Below are 12,858 nucleotides of genomic sequence, written 5' to 3' on the forward strand. Positions count from 1 at the left end.
AGATCTTGGAACGAGTGGTTGCTAGCCAACTCCAGGCGCTCTTGGATGAAACCGATTATCTAGATCCATTTCAATCGGGGTTCAGGCCTGGTTTTGGCACTGAGACAGCCTTGGTCGCCCTGTTTGATGACCTATGTCAGGAGAGAGACAGAGGGAGTGTAACTCTGTTGATTCTCCTCGATCTCTCAGCGGCTTTTGATACCATCGATCATGGTATCCTTCTGGAGAGGCTCGCGGAGTTGGGAGTTGGAAGCACTGCTTGGCAGTGGTTCCGCTCCTACTTGGCGGGCCGTCTCCAGAAGGTAGTGCTTGGGGAACACTGCTCAACACTGTGGGTTCTCCAATGTGGGGTCCCGCAGGGTTCGGTTTTGTCTCCCATGCTTTTTAACATCTACATGAAGCCGTTAGGCGCGGTCATCAGGAGTTTTGGAGTGTGTTGTCATCAGTATGCTGATGACACGCAGCTCTACTTCTCCTTTTCATCTTCTTCAGGTGAGGCTGTCGACGTGCTGAACCGTTGCCTGGCCGGGACAATGGACTGGATGAGAACTAACAAACTGAGGCTCAATCCTGACAAGACCGAGATGCTGTTGGTGGATGGTTTCTCTGATCGGATGGTGGATATATATCCTGTTCTGGATGGGGTTACACTCCCCCTAAAGGAGCAGGTTCGTAGTTTGGGAGTCGTTTTAGACTCTTCCCTCTCACTTGAGGCTCATGTAGCCTCGGTGGCACGGAATGCGTTCTACCAACTTCGGTTGGTAGCCCAGCTACGTCCCTATCTGAGCAGAGAGGACCTTACATCAGTTGTACATGCTCTGGTAACCTCACGATTAGACTACTGCAATGCGCTCTACGTTGGGCTGACTTTGAAGACAGTTCGGAAGCTACAGCTTGTCCAAAATGTGGCGGCCAGAGTAATAACGAGGACCAAGTGGTCGGAACACCTGTTCTGGCTCGCTTACATTGGCTGCCAATATGCTTCTGGGCCAGATTCAAAGTGTTGGTTTTAACCTATAAAGCCCTATACGGCGCAGGACCACAATACCTGTCGGAACGCCTCTCCCGATATGAACCTGCCCGGACACTGCTCTCTGCATCGAAGGCCCTCCTCCGAATCCCGACTCATAGAGAGGCTCAGAGGGTGGTGACGAGAACTAGGGCCTTCTCAGTGGTGGCCCCCGAACTCTGGAATAGTCTGAGGTGCGTACGGCGCCAACGCTGCTGTCTTTTCGGCGCCAGCTTAAGACCTGCCTCTTTTCTATGGTGTTTTAATTTCAATTTTAAAATATTATGTAATCTGATTTTTTGCACTTTATATGTTTTTGTAATATTTATTATGCACTTTTTATGAGTTGTATTTTGTATTTTCTGTTGTACACCGCCCAGAGAGCTATTGCTAGTCGGGCGGTATAAAAATTTAATAAATAAATAAATAAATAAATTGTACAACACATAATTAATGAACGGAATTTGCTGTCTCAAAGATGTGGTGATGGCCATCAGGTTAGATTGCTTTTTAAAAAGGATTAAACAAAGTAATGGATGATAGGCCTTCTGCATCTGTTAGTCATGATAGGCAATGGAACCTCTATGTTCAGAAACAATGTGCCAGGGGTAGCAATGTGGTGCCCACCAAATGTTGATGGACTACATCTTCCATAATCCCTGACTATTGGCCATGCTTGTTGGGACTGATGAGAATTCTAGTCCCAACAATATCTGAAGGACATCACACTGCCTATCCCTAAAATATATTTTGAACATATTTTAGAGTACCAAATGCAGCAGACAAAGTGCTATTGTGGTAATGTCCCTAGAGGTTCTGTTGCTGAACCCCGTAGAGTTCAAGTCCGTAGAGCTCCAAACTCTCATCTTTCTTGTTGCATTGTCTTAAGAAGAGTTTTTGCAGTTATCTTAAGAAGAGTTTTTGGTATTCCATGAAAAGTAATTCACTAATAGGCAAAAAATCTTGCCGTTTAAGAACGTACCTATAACCCACAGATATTTCTATCTAACTTTAAAAAGCAGGGAACTTGGGCAGCTATAGTGAATGCACCATGGGAGCAGGAGACCTGACCTCCTCTCTGAGATATTGTACTGCCTTACATATTTGTCAAAATGCAAACACAATTTAGGTTGGTCTTTCACAGTCCAATCCACTTCCTATGTAGCTTGGAAGAATTGGATAACATGTGCCTCTGAGCATATGGTGAGCGGTGGCAACACCTGCAATCGGCCAAAATAATAGAATCAAGACATGTGCTGTGCTGATCTTGTTTTAGCAGGGAGGAAGCAACATTATTTAATATTGTTCAGATGGTCACTTTAAATATGTTTGATTTACTTTGCAATTTTAGTGACGTTTTCTATAGGAAATTTTCTTTTGTTTCTATTTCTGTGAATATGTGAAGTACAGCAACACTTTGAAAAAGTTACCCTAAAAAACTCCAAAAATAATTGTGGAATAATGGCACTGACTATTCTGTAGAATAGTCTCCAGTGGACATCAGGAGTGTCTCAATTTGCACAAGATAAAACAGTGGGAGGTGAAATGTATTCTAGCAAAATTCTAGGTGTGCTCTTGTTTTTAATTGACCGTGCCCACCTTGCCTTAAATGAAATGATTTAAACATAGCAGGCTGAAAACATGCATCCTCTTCTTTCCAACAGCTAGAGTCATTGCTAAAGTAGCAGCATATTGTAATCAGTCTGATTTTACATCAAACTGCAGTTTCAGATTCCACTGTTAATGCATGCAAAATAGAAATAGAACATAACCTCCAATTTGAAACACAAAAGGCTGTCTTCACCATCATATGACATTGACCAATAAAAAGGCTTTGAAATTAATAAAAATAAATTTGACACAGATTTCTAGTATGAATAACGAGGGAAATAAAATTTTCTAGATTAGATTCTCTGTAGCAACATTAGTAACACAGGAAAGAAGCAAAGTAAGAAGAACACCAACAAACATATACAAATCTAATTATCTTTGGAGATGGCAGGTGTTGCCACCACTCACCATATGCTCAGAGGCACATGTTACCAAATTCTTGCAAGCTACACAGGAAGTGGATTGGACTGTGAAAGACCAACCCAAATTGTGTTTGTGTTTTGACAGATTTGTAGGGCAGTCCAATATCTCAGACAGGAGGTCAGGTCTCCTGCTCCCCTGGTGCATTCACTATAGCTGCCCAATTTCTCTGCTTTTTAAAGTTTGATAGAAGTATCTGTGGGCTATAGGTACGTTCTTAAACCGCAAGGTTTTTTGCCTATTAGTGAATTTCTCGCTTTTTAATCCGGGAGGTAAGAAATGGGATCCTGTCCAAATTTGCTGAGAATGGACTGATCATTTGCATGCGTACTGAGTTCAGTGGGATTTACTCCCCTGCAATCATGCTTAGGATAGGTGAAACTGACCACAGGAGGAGGGGGGAGGGGAGGAAGAGCAAAGGAGCAGGCAGGAGGGGGAGGGGAGAAGGACAGGTTTGATCATTTGCATGTTTATTGTGTTCAGTGGGATTTATTCCCATGCAATTATGCTTAGGATAGGTAAAACTGACCATGGGGAGGAGGGGGAAGGGGAAGGAGGGGATTGGAAGGGGATGGGGATGGGGAGGGAGGGGCAAAGGAAGGGGGAGGGAAGGGGTACGAAGGAGGGGATTGGGAGGAGAAGGGAGAGTGGGTTTGATCATTTGCATACTTTTTGAGTTCAATGGGATTTATTTCTGTGCAGTCATGTTTGGAAATGGACTGCCTTCAAGTCGATCCCAACTTATGGCAACCCTATGAATAGGGTTTTCATGGTAAACAGTATTCAGAGGTGGTTTTACCATTGCCTTCCTCTGAGGCTGACAGGCAGTGACTGGCCCAAGGTCACCCAGTGAGCTTCATGGCTGTGTGGGGATTCAAACCCTGGTCTCCCAGGTCGTAGTCCAACACTGACCCAGGGGAGGGGCAGGAAAGATAGGAGGAGGGGGAGGGGAGGAGATTGGGTGGGTGGGCACTGAGCAGAGGGGAAGCCCCTTTCCTTTCCAAGAGGAAATAATTGTGAAAAGTATCATTGCTTTTCAGTGCTTTCCCCACGTTTTTATTTATTTATTTATTTATTTATTTAATTTATATACCGCCCTAAGCCCAAGGGCTCTCTGGGCGGTGTACATAATAATAACGCAATCAGAGAATATATAAATACAATAATACAATGGAATCAAACAAAAATAATCAAAATAGCAGCAAAATACATCAATAAATATTAATAGTACACATTAAAATGTACTATTTATATGTAAAACGAAGAATGAGTGGCGACTCTCACCAACCCAGCCCAGCCCTCATCACCCAGTAGTAAACCAGGTGTATGTGTGCAGGGGGTGGTGGCTCACCTTGATCTGGTACATGCTCTCTGCTTCAGCCCGGCTCTTGGCAGCAATGTCTTCATACTGTGCTTTGACCTCGGCAATGATGCCATCCAAGTCCAGGCTGCGGTTGTTATCCATGGACAAGACCACAGAAGTGTCATTGATCTGAGACTGCATTACACGCAGCTCCTCATCATACAGCTGCCTCAGGAAGTTGATCTCGTCAGTCAGGCATTCCAGACGGGACTCCAGCTCAATCTTGTTCATGTAGGCCTCATCCACATCCTTCTTCAAAAGGACAAAATCATTCTCCTTCTCAGTACGATGGTTGATTTCATCTTCATACTTAGTCTTGAATTCTTCTACAAGGCCTTGCATGTTGGCCAACTCAGCATCCAGCCTTGCTCTCTCCTGCCCCAAGCCGTCCAGCTGCCGGCGCAGGTTGTTGATGTAGGCCTCAAACATACTGTCCATGTTGCTTCGGGTGGTTTTCTGATTCTGCAGGAGACTCCATTTGGTATCCAGTATTTTATTCTGCTGCTCTAGGAAGCGAACCTTGTCAATCAAGTTGGCGAACTTGTTGTTGAGAGTCTTGATCTCCTCTTTTTCTTTGGTCCTCACTTGCTGGATGGTGGGGTCGATCTCCAAGTTGAGCGGCGCCAGCAGGCTCTTGTTCACACTGACGGCCGTGATACCCCCCATGCCGCCGCCGACGGAGGACCCTCGGAAGCTGCTGGCGCTGCCGCCACCTCCAAACCTGCTGCCCCCATAGCCGGAGGAGGCGTAAGAGGTGCTGACTCGAGAGGCGGTGACGGGGCCCGCCGTATAGGAGCGGCTGCTGAAGGTGCGGACGGGGCCTGAAGAAGTGGTTCGGAAGGAGGATTTCTTCATCATGTTACTTTAGGGGGGGGTTTTCGCCCTCTCTACGGGAGACAAGGCCGGGCGGACACTGCAGAAAGCCTTTTATTCTACAGCAGGCACATGTAGCCTCCCACCCAAATTTAGACCAAAGCTGTCCCTGGCCACATCCACAACAGGCCTTTATTTCACTTTGGACAGTCATGGCTTCTCTCACAGAATCCTGGGAAGTGTAGTTAGTGAAGGATGCTGAGAGTTGCTAGGAGACGCCCTGTTCCCCTCACAGACCTTCAAGCAGAGTGGCTGACTGGTAAACCCGTCTGGCCACTGAAGCTCTGTCAGTGGAATAGGAGTGTCCTGTGAGCACCCTGCACAAACTACACTTCCCAGCATTCTCTGAGGGAAGCCATGACTGTCTCACGTGAAATCAAAGTCTGGTGTGGGTGTGGCCCCCTGATTAGGATGAGTCTGGCTTTTAGAACACTGACAGTTGGTTCTTACTGAGCATGCCCAACATTACCATTGAGTTCAAGCCAAAATTTCTTAAATTAATTAAAAATCAGCCAGGCATTTTTTTTAACTTTTAAACTGCAGAAGATGAAGGTCAGAGTATGGGGCAACATCAGTAATAGGATTACAGGTACTCTGTGAACATGGCTGATTTTTAATGAATTTCAACAGATTATGAGAACACTGACAGAAAAAAGTCCAAATGGGCTCGTTCTTTTCTCTCTTTTTAGACTTTGAACTCTCTATTCTCTCAGACTGTTTTGTGTATCGCCATGAAAATTTAGAGGGCTGTTAAGCAAGCGTTTCTGAGTTCAGGACTATACGTTTTGTAAGGTTTGTTTTGAAATTAGCTTATGGAAAGCATCAGAATGGCATGGGGGGTATTTTCAATTCAACATTACGGAATGTGAAAGATCCACACTGGCTATAGTATACAGCCACTCTCGTGGCTGTATAATGAAAGCCAATAAATGGATCTGTAACTGAACTTTAACAGAGAGATTTTCTTAGAATGTTCCTAAATAGCTTGATGACTGTGAAAGCGAAGTTAGATTTGAGAAGCAGTTTGGTGTTCAGTTATATGCCTTGTATGCACCCTTGTGCTGTGAAAGTCTGAATAGGTTGTTATTTCCAACAAGCTGCCTTACTAGAGGAACCAGCAAATAAGGCACAACTGATTGAAACATGGCTTGATTGATTTTTTAAAAATTGGAACTGATTCTGCCTCTCTAAATCCTGAACCATCTCAAAGTTCATGTTCATTTTGGCCATTACAGGGCAGATGGCCGTCGTTGGTCCTTGGCTTCCCTGCCATCATCTGGATATGGAACCAACACACCCAGCTCGACTGTATCGGTAAGAGTTTCCTACCACTAAGACATCCTGGGAGGGAGGCAAGATTTGACTGGAAATGGAAGCTATTTATTGGACAGTGGTTCAGAGACTGTGCTGGGGTGATTGAGAGTATAAATGATAACTTTGCTGCCCTGGGCTCCTACTGGGAGGAAGGGTGGGATATAAATCTAATAAATAAATAACTAAAACCATGGAGGAAGAGATTGCTAGAACTATGACCCCTTCCCCCAGACTGTAACTATTCACACATACACATCCCAAGAGGGCCCTCCCTGCATGTGCACTGTGGGCATGCAGGCAAAAGAGAGGAAATCATGAGACCCTGATGCGCGCCTAGAGAAAGAGTCTACATTATGTGAGGTCTCAACACCTGTACATTCATTAGCTCAGACAAGGCATTGTAAGAAGCAGACTGTCTACCCATTTGTAAGTATTCTCCCATAACTCAGTGCTGACTTTAACCTCCCATGTGTACTCCATAGGGCTGTGGTGTAAGATACAGAGGAGCGTGTGGTTCACTGCAATGATATGTGGACTTCTGAGCTTCAAAGTAGCATAAAAGGCTGTAGCTCAGTGGTAGAGCGCCTGCTTTTCATAGAAAAGGTCACAAGTTTGGTTCCTGGCATTTCGTAAGAACATGAGAACATAAGAAGAGCCTGCTGGATCAGGCCAGTGGCCCATCTAGTCCAGCATCCTGTTCTCACAGTGGCCAACCAGGTGCCTGGGGGAAGCCCGCAAGCAGGACCCGAGTGCAAGAACACTCTCCCCTCCTGAGGCTTCCGGCAACTGGTTTTCAGAAGCATGCTGCCTCTGACTAGGGTGGCACAGCACAGCCATCATGGCTAGTAGCCATTGATAGCCCTGTCCTCCATGAATTTGTCTAATCTTCTTTTAAAGCCGTCCAAGCTGGTGGCCATTACTGCATCTTGTGGGAGCAAATTCCATAGTTTAACTATGCGCTGAGTAAAGAAGTCCTTCCTTTTGTCTGTCCTGAATCTTCCAACATTCAGCTTCTTTGAATGTCAGGTATTTCCAGGTAGAACTGATAAAAGACTCCTGTCTGAAACCATAGAGCAGCCTCCCCCAACTTGGTACCCTCAAGATATTTTGGACTACAACTCCCATGGCACATGGGAATTGTAGTCAACATCTGGAGGGCACACAGAAGGCAATATAGAGCTAGATGGGCTAGTGGTCTGATGGTTTAAGACAGCTTCCTGTGTTCAGTCACATTCCATGAGATTTCTAGGCTGACATTTCCAAACGACCCTATTTCATTGACGATTGGACTATATTTTGCTTCATTCAGTAAAACTGGTATGTGTTGGAAGACTATCCAGTACATATATAAGAACTGGACCATTCCCCAGGTCCAGCTGCATTTCAATGACAGAATTTTGAAAAACATATGTAAATAAATGACACTCCAGAGCCTGCTGCATCTTAGCATCAACTAAGGACCTATGGCCAATTTTGCTCCTTCCTTGCAGTCATCCTGCTCCTCCCAAGAGCGCCTTCACCAGCTGCCTTATCAACCCACTGTGGATGAGCTGCATTTCCTTTCCAAGCATTTTGGCAGCACTGAAAGCATTACTGATGATGACGGGGGACGGCGGTCCCCTGCAGTGCGGCCCCGGTCCCGGAGCCTCAGGTAAGTATGGAGCAGACAAGTCAATCTAAATAACAGTTCCCCTTGGACACTCGTGTGCTCATCATACATTCACTCAATAGCTTGCTAGGAATACAATAAAATGAGAGACTGGCAGTGAAGTATTGATGACCTACAGAATGGGATAAAAACCAAGTAAGTTAGTTTGACTCAGGGCCAACCCTCATAGCTGGCGCTATTTCAATGCGTGAGTAAGCCCTAAGTTTCCACACACACAGAAGCACACGCTGGGAGAGTACCTTTTTAAGAATCTTTGTAGAGCAGTGTGACGTCCTTCCCCAGCACCACCTGTGAAGCTCTCACTTGGGGCTACTAGCAGACAGGAACGTCAGGTTTATTCTTACCCTTTACAGCTCTAGCACAGATTTCACTAGATCTCACTGCTAGGCAGCACCACCAGTCACTTTCTGTAACCCAAACTCCCAGAGACTTTGCCTAAATCTCTCTATAGCTTGTTACTTTGTGACTGTGTGCCTATGCTGTTCCCAGCCCCCTTGTATCTTTATATTTAAAGCATACAACTCTGGGTTGCTCTGGATACGTGACTTGTTACAATCTCTCCCTTCACTGCTGCCACCATTAGATACAGTTTCTGTTCAGCCTTGGTAATTACCTTGCCCTCCCTTCTGGTCTGTATATTCCCCTAGCCAAGGATCAGGCCTTTGGTAAACCAAAGAAGTATTTATTGAATATCAGTAATAATAATAATAATAATAATAATAATAATAATTTATAAGTCGCCTATCCGGCCAATGGCCACTCTAGGCGACGTACAACTCAATTAAAATACATCATAATAAATACAGTACAACAATAAAACAGTAAAACAGTGACAGTTCAGAGTAGCAGGCAATTAGTCAATTAGTAATAACAAGATTACTTAAGGAATGTTTCACAAGTGTATGGTTTCATCTATATTCTGTTAGGTACTTGACTTTTTACTAATTGCCTCAGAACTCTGACTCACTCTCAACACCACCACCTCCAAACCTCCAACCTCTCTCTCAACCTCTCAAAGACACCACATCAACCACAACCTCCCAAACACCACACAGATTCAACTGTCATTCTTCCATTTATACTCCCAGCCATTCAAACGCTCAGCCAATCATCCAGCATTCTACTGCTCATGTACTCCCCCCTCCTCTTTCACTCCACTTACCATATGTCTTCTATATAACCAGCACTTACCATATTTACACTATAAGCAGGAACATCACAAGCAGCAATCTGTGCTCTTAAAACTACCCCTATGGAATGGTGGCCCTGTTGCCCTTCTGATGTTGCTGGACTGCAGCTCCCATCAGCCCCAGCCAGCACAGCCAATGGTCAGGCATGATGGAAGCTGTATTCTAGCGACATTTGGAGGGCTGCAGGTTCCCCATCCCCATCATGTCACATAGTAGCTAAGAGACTAAACTATGAATCAAGTCATAGTCCCCCATTTGCATCTTGCCTCTGGTATGAACTCACTAGAGGTTCTTTGGCAAGTCACTCTCTTTCACCCTTGGATTCCCCATCTGCAATATGGGGGGTAATTACAGGTTTGTTATAAGGACTAATACTTGTGAAGTGACTAGAGCACTTGAAAGCACTATACCAGGAGTGGGCAACCTGTAGCTCTCCTAATGTTGTTGGACCGAACCTCCCATCAGCCCCAGCCAGCATCTCCAATGGCCAGGGATGAAGGGAGCTGTAATCCAGCATCATCAGGAAAGCTATATAGATCCACCCCTGCCCTATTGTGACTGTGTTGGGCATGCCATCGTCATTGGTGGGGCTGGATTAGAATGCTTGATTAGAAAGCCTTTTAGTCTCATTCAGCAAGGCAACAATTATACTTCTGTGAAGGAATAAATCACCAATACCTATATAATTCTGAACTATAGAGACAGTTTCATGAAACCATTGTTCCTATGCCTGGAGAAGCCGCCTTCTTTTGAGGTGATAAACTGCTCCTCTCCCCTCCTTTAGGTCCCTCCTCAAGGCACCCTCCTTTGATGGAGCCTTTACTGAACTTACTTAGCCCTGTATTATCTGTTTGTCATGACTCCAGGGGCCAGACTGTTTGAAACACAAATCTCAGACCCTCCAGTGACTTTTACCACTTAAGAGAGAGTAAGCTAACACCAACCACATCTTTTTAAATCCAGGTAGTTGGAGATGCTTTATTAACAGCAGCCCAGGAATACAGGGAACTGTTGTAAAGTCTGTGTATCCTCCTTTCATTACATACAGGGGGTTTCAACCCTTCTGTCCGCTGTCCCTAGAGAACAGTATATTCAAGTAGTGTTGCACCAAACACTCCGTTTCAAACTAGAGTTTTGAATAACTCAAAGCAAAGCAGTAATGAAAGAGGTTTTTATTTAGGGAAAATAAAAAATGTTACGTTAAAAATCTAAGAATATAAACACAAAAACAATTTGATAATATGATTTGATTGCAATTCAAAGTTGATAATGACTTAGGCTGAAATCCTGTACACATTTACCTGAGAGTAAGCCCCATCAAACTTCTGAGAGGAAACATTGTTGGATGGCTCTTTTTTTCCCTCAGGTAGGCATGATCCGAGTCAGGAGGAAAAGTTAAAACAGGTAGCATTGAGAAGAGTCCCGTAGTGTCCTGCCTGCTATGACCAGTGAAATGAATAAAATTATGATCAAAGAGTTGCCTGTTAATGGCTCCTTGTACATTTTCCAAAGTGGTGAATGTGCCATTATGAAAGTGTTATCTTCAGGTTATGGAAGCAATATGGCAATATTGATACCACCCTGCTTTTTCACTACCAGCTGACACACCCTGCTGCTATTGCACCCTGCTGCTCACAGTTCATTCCTGAGTTTCCTCGCAAACCTTTGTGCCCAATGTAATGGATGCCCCCTGGACAGGTCCTGTACAGTAGGGATGGGCAGAGTTCAGGTTTGTGGGATCGATGGTTGGTTTTTACTAGAACTGCTGGGTCTACCAACTGAGGCTAGTTGCACAATATGCTTAGAATTGGGGGACCTGGTGCTTATGAGCACATGCTTAGTCCAGAAGTTTGTTTTCAGTGCCGTGACTGAGCTCATAGTCTTTTCACACAAAAATCCATTCTGATACCCCCACAAACACACTTCCTTCATTTCAACAGCCTATGTCAGAAAGTGGGGGAGAAGTCTTTGGTGGTGGTGAGAAACCCTTTCCAGAATGCTGCAACCACCCAGACATTTACCATAGGTCCACATCTATGTTCTGCCCACTTCTACCATACGGTATCTCAGACGATTGACAACAAAAGCATAAAGATGAAGTAGAAATAATAACAATGAGGATCCCCAAATAAAATTCAGGGAGATGGGTGTGTGTGTAAGGAAATAGAAGAGATTGATGACTCATTATTCTTTCTTTGCAGCCCAGGCCGGTCCCCATCCTCTTATGACAATGAGATAGTAATGATGAATCATGTTTACAAGGAGCGATTTCCCAAGGTAAGGGGAATAGGAGGCTGAGTCTAAACATTTCACTTGCATCAAAGACCCTACTATGGGGACCATTTTACCTGGAAATCTGAAAATGGCTCAGCGTCCTGCTAGAGGCAAAGGAACCTCTTTCACTGAGCCACCTTCCATTAGAGAGAGAAAGACAGAGAATATTTCTGTGTTAACTTTTGTTTAATTGACACTTTAAAACTTGAATGCTTTTGGACAGAACAGCATCTCATTGCTTTATTTTATCTCATTCTCTTGTGACTATTGTAGTAGTTCATATTGCAAACAAATATGTTGAGAAAGATCAAGAAAGAGGGAGGTAATAAGGACTGGGCACAGAAATAGAATAAAACAGACACAATGCCAACCTGAAAAGAATGTGTGTTTGTTATTTATATAAATAGATTTGATGGAGAATAGAAATATTTTATTCCTTGTAAGACTGAGACAGAAAGGGAGCCCCTGTGGTTGGATGTGCATTGTTAGATGCCGAGAGAGAGAGAGGAGAACGTAGATAGATATCTGTGTTTCAAGTCAAGACTGTGGGGCAATTTTGAACTACCAAGTAATTCTGTTAACAGGAAGGTGAGGAAGGACTGTCATGACACAGAATTCATAGTCTTGCTTTTTTTTTTAACTGGGGGGGACTTCAGAGAATGCTGTGAACTGGGTTGTAGATGAGGGGTTCTCCAGTTCTCCTGGCTTCAGGAAAGGACAATGGCCTACTCTGGGCTATTTGGGACAGTTCTCTTTGCCCTTGCATAAGAGCCTCAGTTTTGTACCCCAACAGGCCACAGCGCAAATGGAAGAGAAGCTGCACGATTTCATCAAGACCTATGAGCCAGCCAGTGTGTTGCCCTTGGCTGATGGGGCGCTCAGTTTCATCCACCACCAGGTCATTGAGCTGGCTCGAGACTGTCTAGCCAAGTCCCAGGAAGGCCTCATCACCACTGTCTACTTCTACGAGCTGCAGGAGAACATGGAGAAATTACTGAAAGATGTGAGCATGGAGTGTTCCGGTGAATGGGTGGTGCATGACAGGATGTACAAAGGAAGCCAGTGGTGTGGCAGTGAATAAAAGATACAAATAGAAGCAATGTCACTCAAAGGTTGTACAGGAAGCTCGGCTGGC

The 12,858-nt window shown here is 44.5% G+C and overlaps 2 protein-coding genes across 6 annotated transcripts in view; one reads left to right on the forward strand and one right to left on the reverse strand.

Moving 5' to 3' along the window:
* MAST1 (microtubule associated serine/threonine kinase 1) overlaps positions 1-12,858 on the forward strand; it is a 136,869-nt gene that overhangs the window by 70,099 nt on the left and 53,912 nt on the right. For all 5 annotated transcript variants that reach the window (XM_061613772.1, XM_061613773.1, XM_061613776.1 and 2 more), the window contains 4 exons: positions 6,512-6,590; positions 8,081-8,241; positions 11,651-11,726; positions 12,517-12,726. In XM_061613772.1, coding sequence (XP_061469756.1) covers positions 6,512-6,590; positions 8,081-8,241; positions 11,651-11,726; positions 12,517-12,726 — 526 coding nt within the window. The remainder of the gene's footprint in view (positions 1-6,511; positions 6,591-8,080; positions 8,242-11,650; positions 11,727-12,516; positions 12,727-12,858) is intronic.
* LOC133379140 (keratin, type II cytoskeletal 8-like) lies at positions 4,236-5,290 on the reverse strand. The gene has a single exon (XM_061613781.1). It carries the CDS (start codon positions 5,259-5,261, stop codon positions 4,344-4,346), a length of 918 nt encoding a protein of 305 aa, XP_061469765.1. The 5' UTR covers positions 5,262-5,290; the 3' UTR covers positions 4,236-4,343.

Source organism: Rhineura floridana, chromosome 3 (genome assembly GCF_030035675.1).
Source record: "Rhineura floridana isolate rRhiFlo1 chromosome 3, rRhiFlo1.hap2, whole genome shotgun sequence".
Lineage (NCBI taxonomy): Eukaryota > Metazoa > Chordata > Lepidosauria > Squamata > Rhineuridae > Rhineura > Rhineura floridana.